This window comes from Chelon labrosus, assembly GCF_963514085.1.
Source record: "Chelon labrosus genome assembly, chromosome: 20".
Lineage (NCBI taxonomy): Eukaryota > Metazoa > Chordata > Actinopteri > Mugiliformes > Mugilidae > Chelon > Chelon labrosus.
In genome coordinates, this window is record NC_140353.1 from 2,900,094 (window position 1) to 2,925,668 (window position 25,575).

General features: G+C 42.6%; 1 protein-coding gene across 1 annotated transcript; it reads left to right on the plus strand.

The window, feature by feature from the left end:
- Nucleotides 1-18,764: 18,764 nt before the first annotated feature.
- Nucleotides 18,765-22,871, plus strand: LOC311504975 (uncharacterized protein). The gene is made up of 5 exons (XM_084568341.1): nt 18,765-19,803; nt 20,221-21,153; nt 21,381-21,542; nt 21,632-21,724; nt 21,935-22,871. Exons 2-5 carry the CDS (start codon nt 20,236-20,238, stop codon nt 22,262-22,264), a joined length of 1,503 nt encoding a protein of 500 aa, XP_084424467.1. The 5' UTR covers nt 18,765-19,803; nt 20,221-20,235; the 3' UTR covers nt 22,265-22,871.
- The last annotated feature ends 2,704 nt before the right edge of the window (nt 22,872-25,575 follow it).

The window sequence follows — 25,575 nt, forward strand, 5'->3', positions numbered from 1 at the left end:
GCATTGCCTTATCCCGAAAGAAAAAAGATATTAACCATGAATTGATCTTAGACGAAGCTGTTTGAAGTTCTGCACTAAATTGGTCTGAAACGGAAAAGATTACAATAGTGAGGGGTTGGGAAAGAATGAAATTAAGTGAAAAGGATGAGATGCAGAAAAAACAGAAAAGAAAGACATAATGAGAAAAAAAGGAGGGAAACTTAGAAGAGAGAGAGAGAGAGAGAGAGAGAGAGAGAGAATGATCTGTGGGCGCGAGCCTCGTCTGAACACGTCGTGAAAGTGAGGTTTTCAGACGCTGTAATTTTCGCAGAATCAGATTCGGATCACTTTGGCAGAATATCGGACCACCTGCACTTCGGCTCATGTGAGCGACTTCCAAACTCCCGAGAGGCGAAGGCGGAAAAGAAAACTGGTGTTTTACTAAAGCGTGAGACCCGAGGCCGGGGCCGGCTCACAGTGGCTGTCTGACACCTCCGCCGTGTTGTTTGGGCGATACGTGTGTGTGCGGGTGTGTGTGTGTGTGTGTGTGTGTGTGTGTGTGTCTCAGCCTGGAGGTATTCTGAGGGTTTAGAGCAGCTGCCAGTGTTAAGGAAGATGAATCTATATTGGAAGCTGTCAATGTCTTAATTAAGGTGGATCAGGGCACGGTTTCTTCCCTCTGAGTCTGCAACCCAGTAGAGATACAGTGAAATGCATGTACATGTATGAAGCTGGAGCTCCTCAGGCAGACTGGAAAGTAGAGTTATGGCATGAATTTCTGCCAAGCTCTTAAGTGAATATGTAAAAGCATGTTTTAATTATCATGATAATAATTTACCAAAGAGAAAAATAACAAGATATTCATGCTTTGATCTGATCTGAATATCTGTAATAGGATTACACTGAGGACAGATCCAGAACATCCAAATCTTAACTCAAGTTTTTACAAATTTTATAAATTCACAAGTGAAAACAGCTCCAGTATTCTCTGAAGATAGACGTGATAGACAAAGGGTCTTTCTAAAGTGAACAACTATCCTAAAAACATCTCTGCCGTCCTCTGCTGCTTTGATTTTTGGCTTGATATTCCTTTCTGTGAGTTGCCTGAATTAATAACGAGACACTAAATGGTACTGGTTCCTTGGGAGAAGTCGTGGGTATCTCTGTAACTCCAGTACAGTTTTTTGAAGCCAGCAACTAGCTGAAACCAGAATTACAGCCTCCAGGTTGTCTCCTCAAACCGATCCCGTTTGTACTCGGGGCTGCAGACTTCACATTTGTTTTAAAGTCGACGCCGACTAGTCTCTGATGACGTCACTGATAAAAACACAGTAGAAAGTAATGAAATCTATGTTCTTGACCTGAATACATATGCTGAGAACAGACAGCTCATGTGCTACATACTGTGAGCTGCAGATATGTATAGCCTGTATAAAAACATGCAGCACCTCAGCACCATCAGTAGCATTTAATAGTACTCCACAGCGTGTTGTTAGATGGGATAGTGTAGCAGCTAAAGGTCTAATAACTTTATCAGATAGCTGAAGTGCAGCCTCCTTCTCTCTGTTACCACAGGACGTTTGGTGAAGTTGTTAACCGACTGCTGTCCAGAGGATTTGGACCGTTCCTCTGCTAGCGTTAGCGTTAGCCTGTTTTTGCAGTAGTACTTTAGTTGTATTTCAGGACTGATTAAAATTAATGACATTACATTTGTACAAATCACCAGATCTAAAGCGTTTTTAACAAATCATAGAATCATTTTAGGAAATCACCCTGTAGTGATTCCGAATCAGGATGAGCTCCATTAAAATATCCAAACTCTTATTAATTTAAACCTCATGATTTCTTTTCTTTTTTTTTTTTTTTTTTTTTTCACTTAGATTTTTATTAACAAGTTGTCAACAACAAAACAAATATTAACAAACTAACAGAAGCTGCCCGGGAAAAACACAATATTGTAGTCTTGCTGATAATTACATCCATCCATTTTTATTTCAGTCCAGTATCGTCGTTTTGAGTCTTGTATCTCATGATTTCTTTTCATTTCAAATTCAGTTTTATTTATATAGCGTCTAAAAACAACACAAATAATCTCAAAATGCTTTACAGCACCCAGAGCCTTAAAACCCCCAGAACAAACATAAAAGTGACGGTGGCAAGATTTCCCAAATATGTTCCCATGATGTCAGATTGAAATCTCCCAGCTACAGGGGGTCACAAGCCAGTGTACTTCTTGTGCCGGTCCCAAACCCGGATAAATGTGTCAGGACAGGCATCCGGCATATAACCTTTGCCAAATAAAAAATGGAAAGCACAAACAAGACTTCCATATCTACGGGGTACTAGTGGAAATTGGGCTACTGGAGAGGAAGAAGGAGTGTCCGTAGCCAGAGAGAGACATAGGACAGGGCAAGATGGAAGCAGACGCCTGAAGGGAACAGCCGAAAGGAGGTTTGTAGACTTGTAGGTTTAAAGCACTGACCATTGTTATTTTGCATGTAATACTTGTTCTCTCCCCCCTCATTCTCTGTCACTACTGCCTCCTGTCTTCAACCTATAAAATGTCCAAAAGACGTTCACTAGGCTGATCTCTAAAGAAAGCTTCACGGCTCATCCATTCAAAGATCCGACATCATACAGATACCAGCTCCTTCGCTCGTGCGTACAGTTTGACTGGCGTATGTGCAGCGAATGTGTCTTTCATGTGCAGGCTGTGACGGGCTGCCTCCTTTGAAGCTGCTGTGGCTAAGTGTCGGACGCAGACACGGGACAATCAGAGGAGCGAGGAAAGAGCTATGGGTCGCTCCCCCTGCACTGACCCTTCCAACCGTCTTCACATGAGATTGAGAGTCACTCAGCAGGGAAAGACACTTCTGCTGATCTTTGATCCTGCTTTCAGAAACTCTTGCACGTGCACACGTATCAGGCCTCAATAGGAATATGCTATAGCTGGTGCAGGAGGGAACATAAACTACAGCTTTTTTTAACCGACAGCCACCATTGAGATTTGTTCTCCTGTTGATCTGGAGACAGGCTACAAGGAATGGAAAGAACAGTGTGCTAATACAGTTCGACCCTCTGGCAATGACACACACACTGATCTGATCTGATGTGAATCTTCAGACTGGCATCTTGGAGTGGGTGTCATCCGCCGTGCCCATTCGCAACCGCAGCAATGAAAACAAAAGGCCAAATCTGAAGGATCCCTCCGCTGTCAGTCTGAAGAAAGGCAATCTCTTTCATTTCGGGGAGTGTAAACACCTGAGGATTCTGCGACTAATTTGTTGAACATAGTTACAGTTGTCAAGGTAAAATCTGCCACATTTGAAGCTCTTCCCCCTGCAATGTTTATGTTGGAAGTGGATGATTCCTCTGCCTCTGGCGTATTATGGCTAGACGGGGCCGGTTGTCAATAACTGTCACCCGCAGAGCGGAGGAAGAAACAGGGCCCATCTGCCTTTGCCTGCCGTGTAATTAGCGCTAAAACAAAATGCTTTGTGTTGAAATGCACAGACGGGCACCCCTGCCAAGCCATGCACGGCCAAAGAAAACATCAATGGGTGGCATGATGGAACATAATCGTCCGTTTCCTGCTCGTGAGGTATGCAAACGACGCAGAGATGTGACACAAAGGCACTTTTACGAGCTAATTAAAATCATTTGAACTGTGCCGTCCATTCTGCAGCGTCGTCTCCCAGTGTGTGTTTGTGCAGACGAGAGCGGCGAGAGAACACACCTAAAATCCACCTGTTCCCCCTGGGGCTCGGCGCTAAACAAGCCTGCACCCCAAACTGGTAACTGATATATGTGAATATTAAAAGCACTTCATATTATCCTTTTCACTAGAGAAACAATTGCGCCATTGTGTTATCCTCAGTGGTTTTTACTAATGGGAGCGATAAACACAGCTCTCTAAGTGGCTTCCCTCTGGAGTTCTCACAGACACAACATCTCTGCCAGATCGCAGCTGGATTAGAGTCATCTCTGCATAAACAGTCACCAGCAACGATTTATACATGTGCAATTCTTTTATAGGAAATTCCAAAATCAAATTGTAAAACTACATACTTTCCCTTTTCCCTCTAAACTCCTGCTCTTTGTGGGCATTTGCAGCTGAAAGTTGGCGATCTGAGGAGGATGGCTGAGCACACAGATCAGGTGTCAAGGTTGGTTTAGCCATGATCTGTCCCTAAACTTAACCTGCAGGTTTAGCAGCCTAAACCAAACCACAAGCAAACCTCAGCAGGCGCAGAGAATCTTTGTCAAACTGTTTTTTGTTGTGCTTCATGTGGGAGACGCACAAGTCTGGTAGTTTAAATGGAATTTATTCTGTTTGCTCTTTGCTTCTTGGACTTTTTCTGAGGTTAAACGGCCTTAAACTTCCTCTGCAGTATAGTATAATATTCCCTTTACGATGCGAAATGTGCGGCTGTCAGGACCTTAAATCCGTAAGCGTAAGTTTCAAAAGCACCAGCCTCTTTTAGTCTCGCTCCATTACACGGCAATCAAACTTTATAACAGCTAATCAGCGTAAACCGTTGAGATCACAAAGATTCCGCCCGCCTTGAGTTTACGAGATCATAATTAGACAATCAGTCATAACTCAGGAGGAAAAACAGCAACCGGCGGGACGGTTCAGCAACAACACCACAAGGAATTTAACCCCTTTACAGGAACAAATCACTTGAAATCCCGACCAAGTAAAACAAATCCAAGAATTTGCTTTTGACTGTTATGATGCCACAAGACTCCCTATGACAAATTATTATTTATTTTTTGTCTGGCACACGCTCTTTATCACACGTGCATCTGCAAAACAAGACCATGGTGTTTCTTTTTCTTTTTCTTTTTCTTGACATCAAGTCAGTTTGAATGGAACAAATAGGAGCAACCACAGTGAGCTGCTAGATGAAGAGCTGCACAACTCAAACCAACTCCTTTGACTGTGACCTGCTGTTGACAGACTCATGTATAGCATAAAGAATGATGCAAAAGGGAAAATTATTTCCTGAATTTGCTTTGCTGCCATTGCAATTTCTTGGCATTAAAGTACATTTGAAGTTAGCTGTACATGCTAGCGCGAAGTCAACCCGACTTCCACTGCTCATTAAATTTTTGCAGCAGAGAGTTGGAGTCTCTCCGTTGGGAACTGATCATGCTCCAGCAAAGATCTGCCAGGCTAATCATATCGTTTGGGCGGGGCTTTATGCAGCGATTGCCACAAAACGTCATCTGAGCGCCTCAGAGTTGAATTTGTTCACAACAGAAAAGCCTCTGATTGGTTGAAGGAGGTATATAATTTCTCCACGTTGGTTGAAACGCCCCGTATCAGAATCCAAACGGAGTAGACTCATATCCTGATGATAACTGAGTGTGGCTACGTCAGAATGAGTAACTGCAGGTGTCACCAGATCCTCCAGGACTGAAACGTTTACCACGTTAATGGAGACGTTTTATCTGATGAAGCTCAACGAGCCAACTGCTCCACCGCTTTACTCCAGACTGATATAAAGCCACCGTGAAATTTAATTTCAAGCCTTTCAAGCCCAGTTATGATGTTTTTTTTCCCTTATCAGTTTGCCCAACAGCTTGGTGTATGGTTTGTACACCTAATTACATTCAGGTTAGCTCCATCTGCAGTTTAATAGAACTAATCTGACGACATATTTAAACTGAGAGATGAACCCAGGTGTGTTTAATGGCTGCAACAAAGATGCAATATCTGAACTATATGTAATTTAAATGCCATGCTACATAAGGACCCTCTTATATACACTGATCGGCCACAACATTATGACCACCGACAGGAGAAGTAAATAACATCGATCATCTTGTGACAATTCAGTGTTCTGCAGGGAAATTTCTAGACCTGGCATTCATTGGTGTGGATGTTACTTAGACATGTAGCACCCGCCTAGACCAGACCAGGCACCCCCACCCCATAGCAATCACACTCCTTGATGGCAGCAGCCATCCCCAGCAGCCATCCCAGATGCACACACAAAAACTTTAGGAACAACAGCACAAGGTGTTGACCTGGCCTCCAAATTCACAGGACACCCTCAGAAGTCTCATGTCCATTCTCTGAAGAGTCAAAACTGTTTTCAGGTGGTCATAATGTTATGCCTGATCGGTGTAAGTTGCTTTCTAAGAGCTCCAAAGCAGCCATTACCTCATGAGCCATCTTGAACAGAACAGAAAGAGGTGCAGATGCAGGTTAAGTTCTTTATTTGTGCTGTAATTGCCCAATTTGTTGCAGAGCATCACAAGAGATAATGTTGATGGTGGGATATCAAACGTGCATAATGGATGATCTTTATTCACACTGGAGAAAATCTATGTGCAATTAAATCTTTCTCCACACGTTGAGCAGGGAATATCTGCGTCTGACGGGGGCGACCGAGAGCGACAGAGGCTGTGGCACTGATCACACATGGTACAGTCCCACCACCTATAAAAGGTCTGGATCCACCACCGCCGTCTGATCACACTGCTGTTCCGAGGTTATATTTTAAATTTATTTAAGTTCTGCAGCCCGTTTCCCTGCTCCTCACCTGTCTACCGACTCGGCTATCTCTTCTCCTCTCGTCCTGAAGAGCCTGTTTGCTCAAGCCTCGTTCCAGCTTGTCAACAAGCACAGGAAACTCCTCCCGTCCTCTCCTTACCCTACTTCTTTCTCTAGCCAGTCTTATTGTGAAACCTCCCTCCTACTTCCCCGCCTCCCCCCCGAACGCCGGTTTGATTTATGGGCTTGTCGAGCTACCTGGCCCAGAACGACAGGTTATTTCCATTACTGCTGGGATTCTCTGTAATAAGGGGATCTGATGTAATAGCACAGCACGGGGGCCAGCTGTCTTGTCCCAGCTGAGCAACAACAACAGACCTCCAGAGAAATGAAAATATTCGTACGCTTCTGCTCGAGCACCTTTGCCCTGTTGCTGCGTTTATCTGCGGTAACACGTGTTGTCAACTGTGTTTCCCTCATTAAACCTTGAGTGATGTGCTGTTTTGTAATCTTTATCTATAATTTATGTTTGAGTCACCCAATGGAAATCCACCACACACAGCCACTTACGTACGCGAGCAGCTAAAGACTTGCCCACGTTCGCCCAGGACAGTCACGGCTCTTGCACACAAATATATTTGCAACATATTTAAATGTGTGTCAGGCGGCGGGAGTGACGTGACACCACACTGATAGCCTCTTTCACGGCTGAAGCACCTCGTCTGTCAGCGGGGCACGCTGGCTCCTTTGAGCCGACGCCGGGCCTCTTTGATTTTTCGGCTCCGTGTTGTTTTTGAATCTCCAGGCTCGACGTTGCATCACTTCCCCCTCCCGAGGCAGACGAAAAGTGTCACTCGCTTGTCGTCGTCTGTGCTCCTCTGACAAAGGCGAGTTCACACGTTGTTTGAAAGCTCCGCGCCCCTAATGGCTACTTGACGAGGGCAACCTAAAATGACTTCTGGCCTAAAAGGGGCAACTCACTTTAAAATGCATCTGGGACGGTTGCTATTCTGGAATATGTGTGGCGATTTTCCATTTTGATAACATAAATTATAGATACATCGATGAGTTAGTGAAGTAAATATCTGCAGGAGGGCCATAAAACCGAGTTAAATCTAGTTTTGATGGTTTAAAAACTTCATCCTTAAACTTTCTTTATGTAGTCTAATTATCAGAAATGTTAGCAAAGTTTGGAATTAACTGGTAACTGTCTACTACAGATTGCAGATACCTGTGGATGTAACATATCTGCTGGTGGAGGCAAGTTACCGAAATTTGGTCAAATCTATCTCAACTAATACAACTGACGCAGCCATCCCCAGCAGGATGCAGCCTGACACAGACACACACACAAAAACACTTTAGGAACAACTGAAAAAAAACATGAAGAACAGCACAAGGTGTTGACCTGGCCTCCGAATTCACTAGATCCCAAACTGATCAAGTATCTGTGGGATGATCCACTGAGGCCCCCCCCCCCCATGTCCATTCTCTGATGAGTCACCACAAGGGAGACCTACAGAATATTAGGAAAGCGGTCACAATGTCATGCTTCCATGATGTTCCTGAAGGATTGAAGAAGGATTGTGAAGCTCAGTGTGATGCCTCCGGCCGCTGCCATTTTTGCAGCTCCTGACACTGTGTAACTCTTGGCTAATTCATCTTCATCTTCATCTTCTGTAACCGCTTGTCCCGTGAAGGAGGGCAGCCTATCCCAGCTGTCATTGGGGCGAGAGGCGGGGTACACCCTGGACAGGTCTCCAGTCTATCACTAGGCTAACACAGAGAGACAGACAACCATTCACACTCACACCTACGACCAATGTAGAATCACCAGTGAACCTAACCAGCATGTCTTTGGACGGTGGGAGGAAGCCAGAGTACCTGGAGAGAACCCACGCAGACACAGGGAGAACATGCAAACTCCGCACAGAAAGTAAAGCAGGACATTTTAACATGGAGGCCTATGGGGATTAACTCACATCAGCCTCTAGTGGACATTAGAGGAACTGCTGTTATGGACACTTCCACATTGCCTCCATTTGTTGACCCCAGATATTGCTGCTTGGAGGAAATGTATTTCCAGATATCTTCAACCACAAGAAGCATTAACAACGCTGGTTTGTCTCTTTACATACCCCAAAACATCCACTCTGTTGAACAAACTACTCAACTCTATTTCTCCATTGTAGTTTTACCAAAGTACACAATGTTCTTAGAGATGCTTTTTGTACCAGTATCAAACCGACCAAACAAACAAAAAAAAAAAGTTCATTATGAAGTGCAACATGAATTGACAGATGTTTGGCTCGGGCTGCTGAAAATTATGCCACACACCAACTTTGCAGCTCAGCTCATGCATAAAAACGTTGGCTGCGGTGATTTGCAGACCGCAGCCCTCAATGAATCACAGCAGTCACTAATAATGGGAAGTTGTTTATGAACCCAAGCCGGTATATTACTTATTATCGTCATCAGGCTGCTGACAGACACGCTGTCTGCTCTGTCTGCCTCTCCCCCTCTATTAGTTGGTTTGTTTACAAGCTTGTTTAGAACATTTATTAGGATATAAAAGGCCAATTTATCAAGGCAAACATCTGTAAACACCAAAAAAAGATATGGCAGGTGAAGTGAGCAGATGAGCGTCGGTTATTTCCACTTCATGCACAGTTGCACAGTTTTGGTTTTGGTTCTTGACAATTTCCTCCTCTTTGACAGAGTCGTTGATCAAGAACCTGGTTCTAGATGAGTAATTAAATAATTAATGAATGTATGGCTCATTGTATATACGAGATAACACTGTATGACACTTGCTATACTGTTTAATGATGGAGTAACATGTGGTTTCCCGATTGCTACTAACATGACAAAGTTGGGCATGATTGGATAGTTCCCATAGTATAATATATATAGTATGTGGTTTTCATGGTAACTGTCCAACATGCCGTCATTTATGACTTACGGGGGGGGGAGGGGGGATCATCTCTGAAACTTTCAATCAGACTTGAACCTGTTTACAAGCGCTCCGTTTCAGGATCACGTCCGTGTGCCAAGTGGTGCACCAGGAATTTGACTTCATTAATTTGCGCTGGCGCAATACGAGGCGGTTACATAAGGCGTGAAAAAAAAATAAATATATAAAAGAGGACCTCACATAGAGCCCAGACAAGGTGCACTTTTTAGACAGTAGACTAAACAAAACACAAGTGTGCCCCTGAAATAACATAGCTGTCGCACTGCACCAAACCTCTTCCCTCTGTCTATAATAATAATTTATATCCACTTATTATATTCACGGTGGACATGAATATAATGGTGTGTGTTAAGATATCAGAAAGAAGACATCTAATAGTTTGAGCACATTAAACTCTTTAAAGCTCATTTTTTTAGCCTCATGAATTTAGTAAAATCTCTAAATTTACAATTAATTATGTCCATACTAGGGGTTGTACAGACTAGTCGACTAGATCACGTGACAATAACAACATGGCCGCCTCCTAGAAGACAAGTGAGGAGCCTAGTGGGTCGTTGCAGCAAACTAGCAGAGGTTCATCAAGTGTGTGGAAATACTTCACTAAAGATGAAGCCCATGCTACCGTGACATGGCAGTCCTGAAATACAACTAAAGTACGACTGCAATGCATCTGAAAAGGCTAACGCTAACGCTAGCAGAGGAACAGTCCAAATCCTCTGGACAGCAGTCAGTTAACAACTTCACCAAACGTCCTGTGGTAACAGAGAGAAGGAGGCTGCACATCAACTATTTGATAAAGTTATTAGACCTTTAGATGCTACACTATCCCATCTAACAACACGCTGTGGAGTACTATTAAATGCTACTGATGGTGCTGAGGTGCTGCATGTTTTTATACAGGCTATACATATTTGCAGCACACAGCATGTAGCACATGATAGCATATGTATAACATAGCTCCAGTTGGCAGCTATTCTGTAACTTCATAGTCACAGATTCTTGTTTTATATTTTTATTTTTATGTTGTTTCCTTGAAATGTGTCACATTGGTTTTCACGGTCACTGCACAGGTTGTAATTTTCAAAATAAAGGCGCACAATTTTGAATACGATTTATCTTCAATAGATTTTTTTAGATTTTTTATATAAAATCTTCCCTGCGCTCAGGTCATCTGTACCTTCCTCATTCTGCTTCAGAGCCAGCCTCGGTGCAGGCCACCTGCCAGCAGAAGGCAGGCCCGGGGCGGGGAAGCGCTGTGGGTGTTCTGCAGCGTCTGGGCTGGACCAGGATAGCGCTGTTGGGTGTGTGTTGTGTAACCCAAAGCTGTGGATGGATTTTTTTTATTTTTTTCCCACATGAGCTGTCAACTGGCTTCATGGCACACAAAGACAAAAAGACAGAGAAAAAGAGAGAGAGAGAGAGAGAGAGCAAGAGAAAGAAAAATAATTAATTCAATTAATTCCTACAGTGACAGTCTCCTTTATGAGAAAATAATAAATAGCACATTGTTAAACTGGAAACAGAAAAGCACAAGGCTGTTGTGTTTGTATTAAAGTGAAGTGACTCAGAAATGATACTGCAAAAACTAATATGAGCAACTGTTCATGCTTTGCCCTTAAAAAAAAGACTCTAAACATGAATTAATGATCAGTTTGTTTATAGTTTGTGTAAAACGTCCCATAAAAAAAAAAAAAGAAGTTTTATCTCTCGTAAAAAGGTGTAGCTGCAAATTAAAGGGCATTCAGTTGCATTTACCCTTTGTTACATGCTGAAATTTGCCTCGGATGTTTGAGGGAAAGGTGGTTGAGCGACATCAGAGATGTAATTTGGTACAAACGTGGTGCTTTTGCGGCAAAAAAAAAAAAAAAAACTCAGGAGAAAGTCAGCGCATGCAAAAAGCAACTGATTTTACCTGCAACCAGTCCTTTCTCCTCCTTCTCCCCAGACAAGACGCTCTCACGCACCCAAACAGGCGGTGGTTGTACACTTGTGTGCGGAGAGGAAAGCAGGAGGGGGGTAATTTAAAGCCGAATTAGGACCTTTTATACTGATGCCATATTGTCAACACGGCCCGTAAAACCTCCCCCTTCACTCCTCTTCCCTCCCCTTCTCTGCCATTCTTCCCTCAGTTCCTCTTTATTTGTTCTAATTCCAGGGACTGGCTGGGTCTTGCCTGGATTTGGAGAGTGCTTGGTTTCAAAGGGTAATTGACACCTTACCTGTAATTTCATGGTTTCACTCCACCTGCCTTTGATGTCTGGGTCTTGGTTGGGGCTGGGATGTGGAGGGGAAGAGGCGATGTCGGTGTGCTGCTGCATGCTCCACCGCGAGTCTCTTCCAGCCCGCCTGAGCATTTTTCTGAACATGAATGACGTCCCATGCCAACCCAGGTTATTAAAGAAGGGGTTGGGGGTGGAAGCTTTTCTTGTGGTGACAAATAGGCCTATAGAGTTGTCAAGAGGCAGAGGAATAGGAGATGACTCAGGGGCAGAGATTCAGACTTCTTCTTAAGTACATCACACGAAATACCACATGAAAAAGTCTATTAGTAGATTCACTGATTCGCTGCAGGTTTGCTGTTGTACACTTAGCTCTCAGTGGTATGCCACTAGTTTCTTCAGCGAATGTACAACACAGTTTATAGAGAGGGAAGCATTTGTTGTCACTTCTTTTCTCATGCAATCAGATCTGAGGGGTTTGTATTCCCTAAAAGATCTGGAGCAAAAAGGAGCAAATTCTGGGTTAAGATTGTGTTAGAACAGACGATTTTGGAGAAGAAACACCAAACAGGGAATAAAGAAAACTGTTGCAGCAGGAGTCCCGTTGTGCAGGCTTGCTACCACCTTGACTGAAACAAGAACAAGGATATATCACAACTTTTATTTGAATAAATTAAGGTTTCTTAACATCTGTTGGAAAATCCTTTGAACATCTCCAAAAAAACAAAGCTGAAACAACGGCAGCGAGATCTTTGGACGTTTCATCTGAGTAGCTTCTTCAGTTCTAAATGACTGGTGGGGAGTTGGACATTTTATGGTGGTGTCCACCTAACAAGACTAAGGTCTGGATTTTTATCCTATTTTTTCCCAACTGAATGTTACTCTAAAACTCATTAACGGCCAGAGTCTCATTCTCAACTTATTTTTAACTGTTTTCATTGTACAACAAACTAATACTTATTAGGGGTTTGTTATGCCCCATCTAAGGGTGTCTAGGACACAACATGATTTAAGTCCCAAGTAGCCACCAAGACATCAAATAGTTTCAATATAAAGTAAGATAATTTATTTACCAAAGAAAGAAACTACTTAACAATGAGTGGATGGTATCTTCAGGGTGGACTGAGGCCAAAATAACAAACCAAACAACCCTACATAGAAACAAATCAGATAACCTAACAAATGCAACAAAACTGAAAGTCCACCCCTACTACTCAAAGTAAACTAACAAGTAACAGAACTAATAAGCAACAAACACAGCAAGAAGCTGTGGCCGGTTGGGAGATGAGGAATTTGCCTGTTGCCAGCACCGGCCCACCATCTTGGCCAGGAGCCAGGGACTAGTTGACTAATCAGTTTGTCGACATGACGCTTTAAGCATCATGTCGACTAGTCACTGATCACGTGACAATAAAAGCATGGCCGCCTCCTAGAAGACAGGTGAGGAGTCCAGTGGATCGTTGCAGGAAACTAGCAGTGATTCATCAAGTGTGTGGAAATACTTCACTAAAGATGAAGCCCATACTACCGTGACATGTCAGTCCTGAAATATAACTAAAGTACTACTGCAATGCATCTGAAAAGGCTAACGCTAACGCTAGCAGAGAAACAGTCCAAATCCTCTGGACAGCAGTCAGTTAACAACTTCACTAAATGTCCTGTGGTAACAGAGAGAAGGAGGCTGCACATCAACTGTTTGATAAAGTTATTAGACCTTTAGATTCAGAGAAATACCTGCTACACTATTAAAGTACTATTAAATGCTACTGATGGTGCTGAGGTGCTGCATGTTTTCATACAGACTATGCAGCTCACAGTATGTAGCACATGAACTGTCTGTTCTCAGCACATGTATTCAGGTCAAGAATACAGATTTCATTACTTTCTACTGTGTTTTTATTAGTGACGTCATCAGAGACTAGACAGTCGACTTTAAAATGACTTTATGTTCATCAATGATTTTTGATGCCATAGCAACTGTAGGCCCGCTGCACTCTTCTAATTGTGGGCTGTTATAACTTAAAATCTGCTTGGTAAGCGAGAGTAAGCCGTCTCTGCCTTGCGCCTCACTACCTTCCGGCATGCTCACACACGCTGACTGGAAGTGCTCGGGTCGGATCGTGCTTGTGAATCATCCCTCTTATTTGTCGGCGGCAAATAGTAATATTCAGGGAAGCGTGTGTTTTGGTGCGAGGCATGAAAGGAACACTGAGTGCTGGAAGCTGAAGCGCTACCAGAAACGACGTCGAGAGGAAGAGCATCACCTGAACTGATGGAAAGTTGTTTTTTTTTAAATCAGCATGGCAGAGATGCCCCTCGTAGAGGTGATAGGAAGGCTATCTGCAGATCCAGGCGAGCAGCAGTGAGTGATGAGTGGGGGAGTGACAGGAAAATTGCATTTGTGCAACCATGAATCATTACAAACAACCCTTTAAAAGGCTACCCCTCACTGTAATTACCTCCTATGCGATGCTCTATTACGGGGTACTTTATCACCTTCTATTACTTTGCTGTGCCTGCCTTGGCAGATGGAGACCTCACACTGACTAACAAAGCTTGGCAGGTGAATCGACAAGACTCTGTTCTGTTTTTGAGAGCAAAAAAAAAAAAGAGACAGAAAAAAAGAGCAGTGTTTGAAAGGAGGATTACGCAATCTGACACTCTTTGATTCCAACAACAACCGAGCTTACAGCAGAGGCCATATTTTAAAAGAGAGGTCCCAGAGGTCTCTGCTGAATACTAACCTTCCCACCAAAATTAGAAGATGCTTGTTTTATGGGGACTTTAAGTTGCACCAGTCAACATGAACTATGGTCTACTGTATGAAACTGATCACCTTGTCAGTGGTGCAGGCAGGTAAATGGTGCAAGTCCAGAGCAAAAGAGGTGGAGTGCCCCGTCATACCCTGCCAGCCAGAGTTTGAATCTCTTAATTGAACGTCGTCTTTCAACACCGACTGAATTGGTGGATTTCAAGTTGTTACAAGTTCCCAGTCGGACCGCGAATGGATCAGCGCGCGGAATAGAAAGGCTTGAAAGTCCAAGTATTCGATAGCTACGCCAGAAGCCCCGAAACATTGGCACTTGCCCCAATATGCTCATCAGAAGATAGTTTGAAATAAGAGTCCATGCTGAGGTAATATTTGACAGGTGGAAGACATGATTTTGGATAAACTGGCTGCTAATGTCGTTGGATGTTTCCACAGGGGGGTTTCCCTGGAAGTTCACTGTATTCAGCAAGCTTTAGAAACTGATAGAATTTTTATCTGCTGACATAAAATGGTCAGAAAAAAGCTAAACAAGCTAGCTGCAGATTGAAGATTTTAAAAGTCATACTTTAAGTGGTGGGGGAGTGGGTCTTCATCAACTCAAAACACAATGTTCAAAGCAAAGACCGCCAGTACAACGGTGGGCAACGAGGTCCCGGTTTTGTAGCAATAGGACCCAAATGCCAGACACAGGGATGAGGCTGGAGTAGGAAACAAAAGAAATTTAATGACAACAAAAGGCGCTGCAGGGATGGTAGGAAAATCCTAAGGTCGATTAAAAACCAAAACCAGAATGAGACGTTTGGAACACATGAAACACAAGGAACTAACAGGGGTAACAGAACAGAGAACGATGAGACAGAGACCAAAGGGAACGGCAGGGATATATGCACATGGGTAGAGGGGTGATAAGACACAGGTGGAACTAATGAGAGGGGAGAAACCAATCAAACAATCATTCATTCATTCATCTTCTGTAACCACTTGTTCCTGTGAAGGGTCGCAGGGGGTGCTGGAGCCTATCCCAGCTGTCATCGGGCGAAAGGCGGGGTACATACTTTAAGTAATGTCGCCAGTCCACCGCAGGGCTAACACAGAGAGACAGACAGCCATTCACACTCATATGCACACCTACAGCCAATGTAGAATCACCAATGAACCTAACCAGCATGTCTTTGGACGGTGGGAGGAAGCTGGAGAACCTGGAGAGAACCCACGCAGACACAGGGAGAACATGCAAACTCCACACAGAAAGGAACCAGTTGGTCTCTTGGGAAAAAGACATAATCACGCACACTACAGGAATTAATACTTCTTTCTGCTATCGATAAGGTCTCAGCGATGGTTAATAAAGCAAACTTAAAGCTCAAATATTTTTGGCTGTAAAAAGGGGGCCTTACAGGAACCACTTCTTTAACGGATGTGAGCAGAATTCCAGCAGAGAACGCTGGGTAATTTGTGGGTTGATCTCTGCACTTAAAGTTATGTTTGCACATTACAAATCCACATACACTGTAAAAAGGGACCAGCTCAATAAGTTATCCTGGCTTGTTTCTATCATTTAAATCAACTTAACATAATGAGTTAAAAAATTTCAACTTAATTTATTTAGTTCTTGGTATTCCAACTTAAGGGCTTAAGCCAGTTCAATGAAATGGAAATTTCAATTTGTCAAACTAACTTGACAATATGAGTTATACAATGGTAACTGGACCTTCCATGACCTGACCGTGACCCTTGGTGTGGTAGCAATATTATTGCGCCGTAAAAATAGTGCTTAAAATTTCATCTTGATTTGATAAGGGACAAATAATTATCATATAAGATCTTTTAAAATACTTCTCCACCCGGTTGCAGCTGCTAATTAAAAGAAGAAGAGGAACAGTTGTTGTCGATCAGATAGGACGGTTAAAGAGAAGTGGCGGAAGACTACATTTGTCAGCAAAATCAGGACGCGACCGGATCGGCTTTCTTTTCTGGACGAGCTGCAGGTGTAGAAGAGAAATTGGCGGGGAGTCAATATTAAGGTAAGTAATTGCATTTATTTTTTATAAATACAATTTATGAATAGTCGAATTTCACGCGTTCTAAAAACGAAATGGTTAAACAACAGCTTGTTGTGGGAAGTAGTGTTGGTTAATTTGAGCCTAACATAGTCTTATTTCACTTTTTAAACTTCAAGTAGGCTAGTATTGTGAGTAGTTAGCCAGAGTTGTATGGTATTCAGTCCTTTAGAAGAACCTTCATGGCGCTTGGTAAAACTTTTGTTTGAAACTGGTGCTTGTTTGTAATGTTTGTCGAGTTAACGGCTTCACTAGGCTCTGTATCAGTAATTAGTCGCGACCCGCGCGCGTGTTCGTCCGTCATTAAGCCTAATTTATGGTACTGCGGAGGTACTGCTCTCTCACAGTGAGACAGCTCAGCCAAACTGTTGCTATCTTCTTGGGTGCAAGACCCCAGTCTGCAGAGGTAAATGCAATCCTCTTTATGTATCAACTCCGTTACAAGTGTGTATATATAGGTCGCACTGTTACGTTCTCCCACACACTTTCCATCTAGGCCTACACACTTTTCAATCATACCACATGTGAAATAAATTAAAAAATAAGTGTTTTTGCTCATGTTTCCATTTCACGTGACTATGGTTTTTATATCATAGTCTAATGTATGTTGTGCTTTCTTTTTTTAAGGTGCTGCTGTCCATAGAAGTTTGGCAACATTTGGATGAAGTGGAGCTGTAAGTTTTGCAGTTTTGCCACATACAATCAAAAAACCATAGTCACTCATTACAAAGACAGACATGGACGTGGAAGACAGGGCTTGAGCTGCATTTACCCCAGCTGTCTAACTGTGCTCCAATCGCATGTGGATTTTGCAAAGCATATCAAGGGGCATAAAAAAGGATCAAATCCAGTTGCTAAACTACGCTGTGAACTTTGTACTTTTTCTGCTCCAACCAATATAAAACAATATTTTCTTCACTTAAAGACACATTTGAGAACTCGAGAGACTGTGACTTGTCCATTTGAGGGGTGCTCTTTTAAGTCCAGCATAGTTTCAACTTTTACTGCCCACAGGAGTCGATATCATCAATGTGCTGATTTTGCCAATTTCAAACCTGACCTTGTTGTAAAATGTCACAGTCAAGCCTTTGTAAATGATGATGAGGAAGACTTGAACAATTCGGTTTCATCAGAATTTTCTGAATCAGAATTTCAGCCTGTGCACAATTCCATTCAACGGCGGATTGCATCCCTTTTACTTCGCCTGCAAGCAGTCCTTCATGTGTCACAGTCAGCAATTCAAGAAATTGTTGATGACTTATTTGATGTTGGTGAATGTGCAGGACGAATAACTAGACAGACAGTTAAAAATATTTTAAAGGAGCATAACTGCACATCTGAGGAATTAACGGCATCATTGACTGAAGCATTACAGAGCACCAACCCACTTTCTTTACTTTCAAGAGAGGGGTCTCTAGGTACAGAATATAAAAGGCAGGGATTTTATAGACATAACTTTACTGTCATAGAACCTGTTGAATATGTTTTGAGTAGACAAAAAAGTTCTCATACTTTTGTTTATGTGCCTATTCTAAAATTACTTTCTGAACTTCTAAAAAGAGATGAAATATTGAATGAGTTGAGGGTAAACAGACCAGCTGAACAACCTGGACATTACTTATCATGTCTGGATGGTGATTGCTTTAAAAGAAATTCGATTCTCTCACAGGAAGATATTAGTTTATGCATAACTTTGTACATTGACGATTTTGAAATTTGTAATCCTTTGGGCACATCCAGAAAAAAACACAAAGTCTGTGGTGTATATTGGATCCTTGCCAATTTGCCAAAAAAATACAAGTCATTACTTTCATCAATTTACCTAGCTTTACTCTGCAAGACTGAACACATAAAAATTTATGGTTATAATAGTGTTTTGGAGCCACTGATAAAAGACATTCAATATCTAGAAACAGTTGGTCTGTTTGTTGAGAAATTCGGTTGTAATGTAAAAGGGACCATTTTGTACGTGGCTGCAGATAACTTGGCTGCACACTCTTTAGGTGGGTTCCAGGAGTCCTTTAATGTGGATAAATTTTGTAGGTTTTGTCTGTGTAGTCGTGAAGAAATACAGACTTGTGATGTTAGAAGTGGTAAATTTATTTTACGGACTCCAGAATTGTACAATGAAGCTGTAAATGTGTTGAAGCAGAGTGAACTTGTGTCTGTGGATGGCGTCAAACGAGAATGTCCTCTTAACAGATTGACGGGTTTCCATGCATGCCAAGGCTTTCCTCCTGATTTTCTACATGATGTGCTGGAAGGCATTGTACCCAGAGAGCTAAGTCTGTGCCTTGCAGATTTGATTTCCAAGAACTATTTCACATTGGACGAACTGAACTGTGAGATAGAAAGTTTTCCTTTTAAATTCTCTGACAAGACAAACCGGCCTCAGAAAATTCCTGCAACTTTCCAGCGGAATAAGACACTTGGCGGTAATGGACACGAAAATTGGAGTCTTGTGCGTTTCCTTCCCCTCATCATTGGTCACCATGTTCCAGAAGGTGATCAAACATGGGAATTAGTCCTCGAGCTCAAAGACTTGGTTGAGTTATTGTCGACCCCATATTTCACTCCAGACTCGCTTTGTTATTTGCAAGCAAAAACATCGGATCACAGGCAATTGCTGCAGACAGTTTTCCCTGAAAAAAAGTTGTGTCCCAAACATCACTTCGTGGAACATTATCCACAGCTTATTCAAAAGTTTGGACCTCCAACTGAGTGTTGGACAATTAGGTTTGAGGCAAAACATTCATTCTTTAAAAAGGTTGTGAGGGATGCCAACAACTTTAAAAACATTCTACTTACCCTTGCCTCAAGACACCAGCTCATGTTGGCATATTACCTCGAATTGCCAAGCATTTTTAAGCCCGACACTGAGACTGCAAAAGTGTCTGATGTGTGCCTCGAAGTTTTAGACGCTACCATCAGAAAAGCCATCTTGGAAAGATTCGGACACGTTAACGTAGTAGGACTGACCCCACACATCTTTCTAAATGGAACAAAATATTCAAAGGGAATGATTCTTTCTGCTGGGAGTACAAGTGGGCTACCAGACTTTGGAAGAATTCTGGAAATATGCCTTGTGTTGGATTGCCAAGTTTGCTTTGTAATTGAAGTTTTTACAGCGTACTACGTGGAGCATCTGCGGAGTTACCATCTTGTGAGGAAAACTCCTACCGAGTGTCTACTGGTGAAACTAGAGGATCTCAACGACTACGTGCCACTGGTGTCATACTTTATTCGGGGCTGCCTCCTGGTCACTCCCAAGACCTTCTTACTGAGATGAGCCTGCTGTAAGTAATTAAACACTCATATTATCCTGAACAATTTTGAAAAACTGTTTTCCAGATGTGGAAATTTTTACTGACACTGCTGAAGATCATATGTATTGGAGGGAATGCTACTTTTACATTTCTCATTTCATTCTTCTCTACCTCCTTCTTCTCCTCTCTTTCTCTTCCTCCTCTTCTGCTTCCCCCTTTCCTTCTCTACCCCCTCTTCTCTTCCTCCTCTCATCCTCTCCTTCCTCCTCTGTCTCTCTGCCTCCTCTGCACGTCCTCCTCTCCTTGCCTACCTCCTGAAACACTAAACATTCATTAGAAAAATATTCTACAGTCTGGACAGGGACAATTTAAGGACAGGTGTGTGAGGTGGAGTGATTAAAATAGTTTAGTGGATATCAAGTGCATCTTTTTTTTTTCCATTTTCAGGTAAAAGTGCCTACAATGCTTCTGCGTGTCATCGTGTCAGAAAACGAAATCAGACGTCTGTCAGTCGAAGGCATCCCCTCAAGCGTCGAGGAGCTGTACCAGATCTTGCGAGCCAACATTGGTCTCAGAGGAGGATTTATTTTACAGTTCGAGGATCCTGATTTTAATAATCAGTTGTGCAACCTAACAGACATCAAAGACCTTCCTACAGAGCGGGCAACTTTAAAAGTATTGTTCTCAGCTGATGACTCCTCAGATTCTACACTGGATACAGGCAGCCTTCCATCACTCAGTAGTGGAGATTCTGTCGAATGGCCTGACCCCTTCCCAATTCCACAGTTCTCACATGATGTAGAGCTACAACTGAGAGAAGCTAACTATAGATACTCAAAGGATGAATCTGTGATGGTGATTCCGAAAAGTGTAAAGACTGATATTCTTGACACACTTGCAGATAGTATGGTGAAGATTAGTGCTTATCCTGAGAGGGCTCACTATGAGAGTGTAGCCAAAGCATTGGTGGAGAAGCATCCCTGTCTGCGAGAGCCAGGGTCCAAACAGGGATGGTATTCATGGTTTCACAGCCTGAAGTTTAAGCTCGGCAACTACCGGCAAAAGTTGAGTGCAGCAGGATGCCCTGAGGTCGTCATTAACAAGCGTAAAGGAGAAGGCTCAAAGGGAAAACGGTTCAAGAAGTCAAAGAAGGGTGAGGTGAATTACTGTCCTGATCCACCTGAAGGACAGTGTCCTGAAGACATGGAGGAAAAGCGTGAGATAATGAAGGCTGAAATGCAGAAGAAAGACCCTGATCACCAGCTATTGGAAGACCTTATGGCTGCTACATTTTCCCAGCGCAGAAAAGAGATCGTTGGAGATCAGCCACTCATCACAGAAGTAATTTCCCGGTGGCCAGCGCTGTTTGTTGAGAGACAGGTAATCACAACTTCTTATGCAATCCCCAGAAATGTTATAATTTTTTTTATTCTCCCCTTCTCTTTCTCTTCCTTCTCTCCCTCCTCCGCTCCCCACTCTTCTTCTCTATCCCCCCTTCTCTTCTTCCTTTTCTCCCTTCTCCCCTCTTCTACCCTTTCCTCTCCCTCTCTACCTCCTATGTTACGTCGAGAACTATGTTGATTAATATTTTCTATCTGTCTCCTCAGATTAGGGCAGAATTCCAGCGTATTGTGACTGAGGACCTCCTGGAGAAGTTTTTTGCAGGACTGGATGGCCTTGTGCCAAGACTATTGGCAGTTTACAGAGCAGCGACTAGGAGTGGAAAGAAGCAGTCGCTCCAGAAACTTTTGGACTGCCTTGAAAAAGATGTAAGTTGAAGAGCAGATGACTAGGAAGAGACATTTTTTTTGTTTGTTTTCAACATTTTCATCTTACTGCATGTTTCTTTGTCTTGTAGGACACAAATGGGAGAAGAAGGGCGGCTGCGCTTCTTGGCCTGCCACACTTTATATCGGGCGAAGATTCTTCTAATGTCATCAGGATGTGCGATGTAAGAATAATTGTAATGAAAAATTGTATGTTTGTGCATTTTTGTCTATCTCCTAATCTTTCTCTTCCTCTTTCTATCCCTCCTTTCCCCTTCTTCATTTTCCCTCCTTGTCTCTTTCTCCTTTACGCCCTGTCTCACTCCTTTTCTTTCCTATACATATAGTGTGTTGAATTATGAAAATGGTCTTACTCTATTTCTCTTCTTTTCAAGGCACACACTGACATGCTGGACGACGCGATGAAGGGTATACAGCTGGGCCTGCTGATCGCTTGCGAAGGGAATGAACAGGGACCCATTCCACACAACATTTTCGACATTGCTGTTGTGGTTGAGGAGACAGTTGTTCTCCACAACCTGAAAGACATCTCACAAAGTTTTGCAATGCTAATGGGAGTAATATACTCCGTTAACCTTGAATATCCGGATGCCATGAAATACTCATTTGAGTTCATTCAGAGAGTTGTTATGGAAGTCAAAGCAGAGCAAGCCTCTGCGAGAATACATGGATTACGAAACAGGATCCTGAGATACAAACTTTAACAAGTTTTCCCTCTGTCTCTCACTCACACACACACACACTTGAATTTATTTTGAGTGGAGGAATTCATTTTGGCCAAGATTGTTTTATCCTTATGGTTATGTTTTATTGTTATTATTGTTCAATAAATGTATATGAACAGTAAGTTTATTCAGTGTAATATTTAGGAAACTGGTTAACTTGCTCTCATGAGTCGAGACGAAATCAGTAATTGAAAACTTTAGTTTGCTCAATTTCCAACTCTAAGTTCAAAAGCTGCCTTAAAAACAAGAGTTAAAATAACTTGAAAAGGCAATTGGTGTGAATATATATAGTTGATTAAACTGAAAAATGTAAGTTGAAAGGGTGTGTAATTGTATGCTTTATTGACAAGACATAGCAAGTTTTCTCCAATGGGTTATGCAATATAGTTAGTTGTTTGTACTCAAATTATCAAGTCCAAATGCTACAGAATCATGAGTTAAATAACTAGTATAACTGAACTTTTTGAGTTGAAACAACGTATAATCATACGTTAAGTTAACAAGAGAAAGTAAGTTTTATTTAATGCATAATGTGACATAACAAGTCATTTCAACTCAGAGTATCAAGTTCAAACAATAAATGGTAATTAATTAAGCAATTTATCAAACTTGCCTTCCTGAGCTGAAATAAAGCTTTTCTCAAAGTTGAGTTTACTCATATATTTAAGGCAGCTTTTGAACTTAAGTTTATAAGTTAAACCAACCTGAAATTTATTACAGTGTAGTTCCTGACTAGTTTTTATTTAAAATGTTAAATCTTTCTTTTTTCATCATGTTACATATTTGATATTTCTATGTTATATTAAGTGTGTGATCTATAACATTTTCAAAGTGAATTACCCAAACTCTATCTCTGCAGGAATGCATTGTTAACAATGGAGTCGATGAAGCGTCCTAGGAAGCAGAGACAGACTAAGCTGATCACAGAGAAGTGGATCGGTACAGTGAGAGACCAGGAGGGGGAGGAGGAGGAGGGGCACGGAGGGGCGATGTGAGGAAACAGCAGAATGAATGAATGAATGAATGAATGAAAACTCATTGGTCATCCCGAGTTCAGCCCCACTTCCCCGCTGCGAGCCCCGGCTGTGGGCTGCTTCACCGCCTCGCTGCCCAGGCTCTGCTGGGCACAGATCCAGCCTTCTGTCCAAATTACCAGCTCCGCTTCGCAGAAGAAGGCCAGCGGGGTGAGGAGATCTCACCCCTCCACCCCCCCGTCTGAACCCCTCCGTGGCCCGGTGCGAAGCTGACGGAGCGTCGCGGATGGCCCTGGGTTGCACCTGCACTGGGGGCTTTCCAGCACCCCACCACCACCCTGCCTTTGGTTCACACGTACAATCTACAGACCATAACCCTCTGTGGCTTTCTGTGAGTGCTCCATAAATTCAACTAATTGTGGCCTCACTAAGCAGCAGAAGGAAGTTGATAAAGAAAAACGAAGGTTTATTAGAAGTTCTCACAGGAAAATGACGTTTGCTATCTATTTATAGAAGGAGACAGTTTTGTAATTAATAACCTGTTCTTCTTCCTGATCATCAAGTGTCGTCATAATTTTAATGCTTGAGACGGAAAAGAACTGGATTTATTTTCTCAGGAAATGTTGCCCAATGCAAAATCCCTGAGCCACAACATACGTAATATTTCCTAGCGGAGAACTCGTGTCCGCTCTTCTTGCATTTTATGGAGAATTATGGTAAAAGTTTAAGGAACTGGAGTAAAATCTTGGCACCTTATAGTTTAACAAATGAAACTGAAACAAACATTCCTCAGAGTTTGACATGCAGGCAGCAGCGATGGCACTAAATGCAACACGCTCAAACTTTTGGCAAACCTGGCGTTCATCGGTGTGGATGTTACTTAGACATAAAAGCACATGTGGGAGCAGCTGTGTGGTTTCTCTATCTTTCTACATCCTGGGTGTGTTTTTGTTTTCATGTTTTTCATTCACACATGGGCACATACACCAATCAGCCACAACATTATGACCACTGACAGGAGAAATGAATAACATCGACCATCTTGTGACAGTTCAGTGTTCTGCTGGGAAACTTCTGGACCTGGCATTCATTGGTGTGGATGTTACTTAGACATGCAGCACCCACCTAGACCAGACCAGGCACCCCCACCCCATAGCAATGACACTCCTTGATGGCAGCAGCCATCCCCAGCAGGATGCAGCCTGACACAGACACACACACAAAAACACTTTAGGAACAACTAAAAAAAAAACATGAAGAACAGCACAAGGTGTTGACCTGGCCTCCAGATTCACTAGATCCCAAACTGATCAAGTATCTGTGGGACGATCCACAGAGGCCCCTCCCCTCAAAGCCCCCCCACTAACAACATTGTGTTTCCAGACACCACAGGACACCCTCAGAAGGCCCATGTCCATTCTCTGATGAGACACAACTGTTTTGGAAGCACAAGGGAGACCTACACAATATTAGGAAGGTGGTCATAATGTTATTATGTACATTTCCTTTTGAGATAAATGGTTAAAAGTGTCTGTCCTGAAGTGTGGTTAATGCTTATTTATGTGCATAAATAAAAATACTTCAAACAGGATCAAATTTAAATCTAACGCGTCGATCTTTAACGTACTGACAGTTTGTAAAAAACTTCATATTTATTGCTCTGACTTTTTAACTTCCCAATCATCTCCTTTCTGCCCAGACGAGCCTTCTCCCTGAAGCTCTGCAATCGGGGGTATCATGGAGGACGGGCGGCTTCCTGGGGCTGTGCTGTTTGTCCTGGCCCTGCCTCCGGGTTGGAGGTTGTGTTTACCTCAAAACAAAAAGCAACATGGTTTTGATGCTCTGCCAGTGTGCTGCTGTGTAAACTGTAAACAACACACACACACATGCACGCACACACACACACACACTTAACACAAACTCTCTCTCTCTGCCTGTGTCATTATTTCTCTCTGTCCGGGTAGAATTCACACAAACTAACATCGTATCCCTCTCATTACCAGCATTGCGCTGCCCTTGGGCAAGGCACTTAACCTCCGGTTGCTGCAGTGTAGCTGCCAACTCTCATAGTACTGGGCGGCTTCCAAGTGTGAAAGTTTTAATGTTGATGTCTGGTCTTCTTGGTGACCACTGGCCTGATATTTTTCAGGGCTAAATGGCTTCCTGGGTTTAATTTTATTTTAATATAAATGTTTAAATGTTGAGGAGGAGCCTTTAACGTGCCAACGACAAGGCTTCTGAGTTGCATCTGCTCTTGAAAAAATGAAATGATGATATCATAGCTTTTTGACAATAATTATGAAAAATCTAATTGTT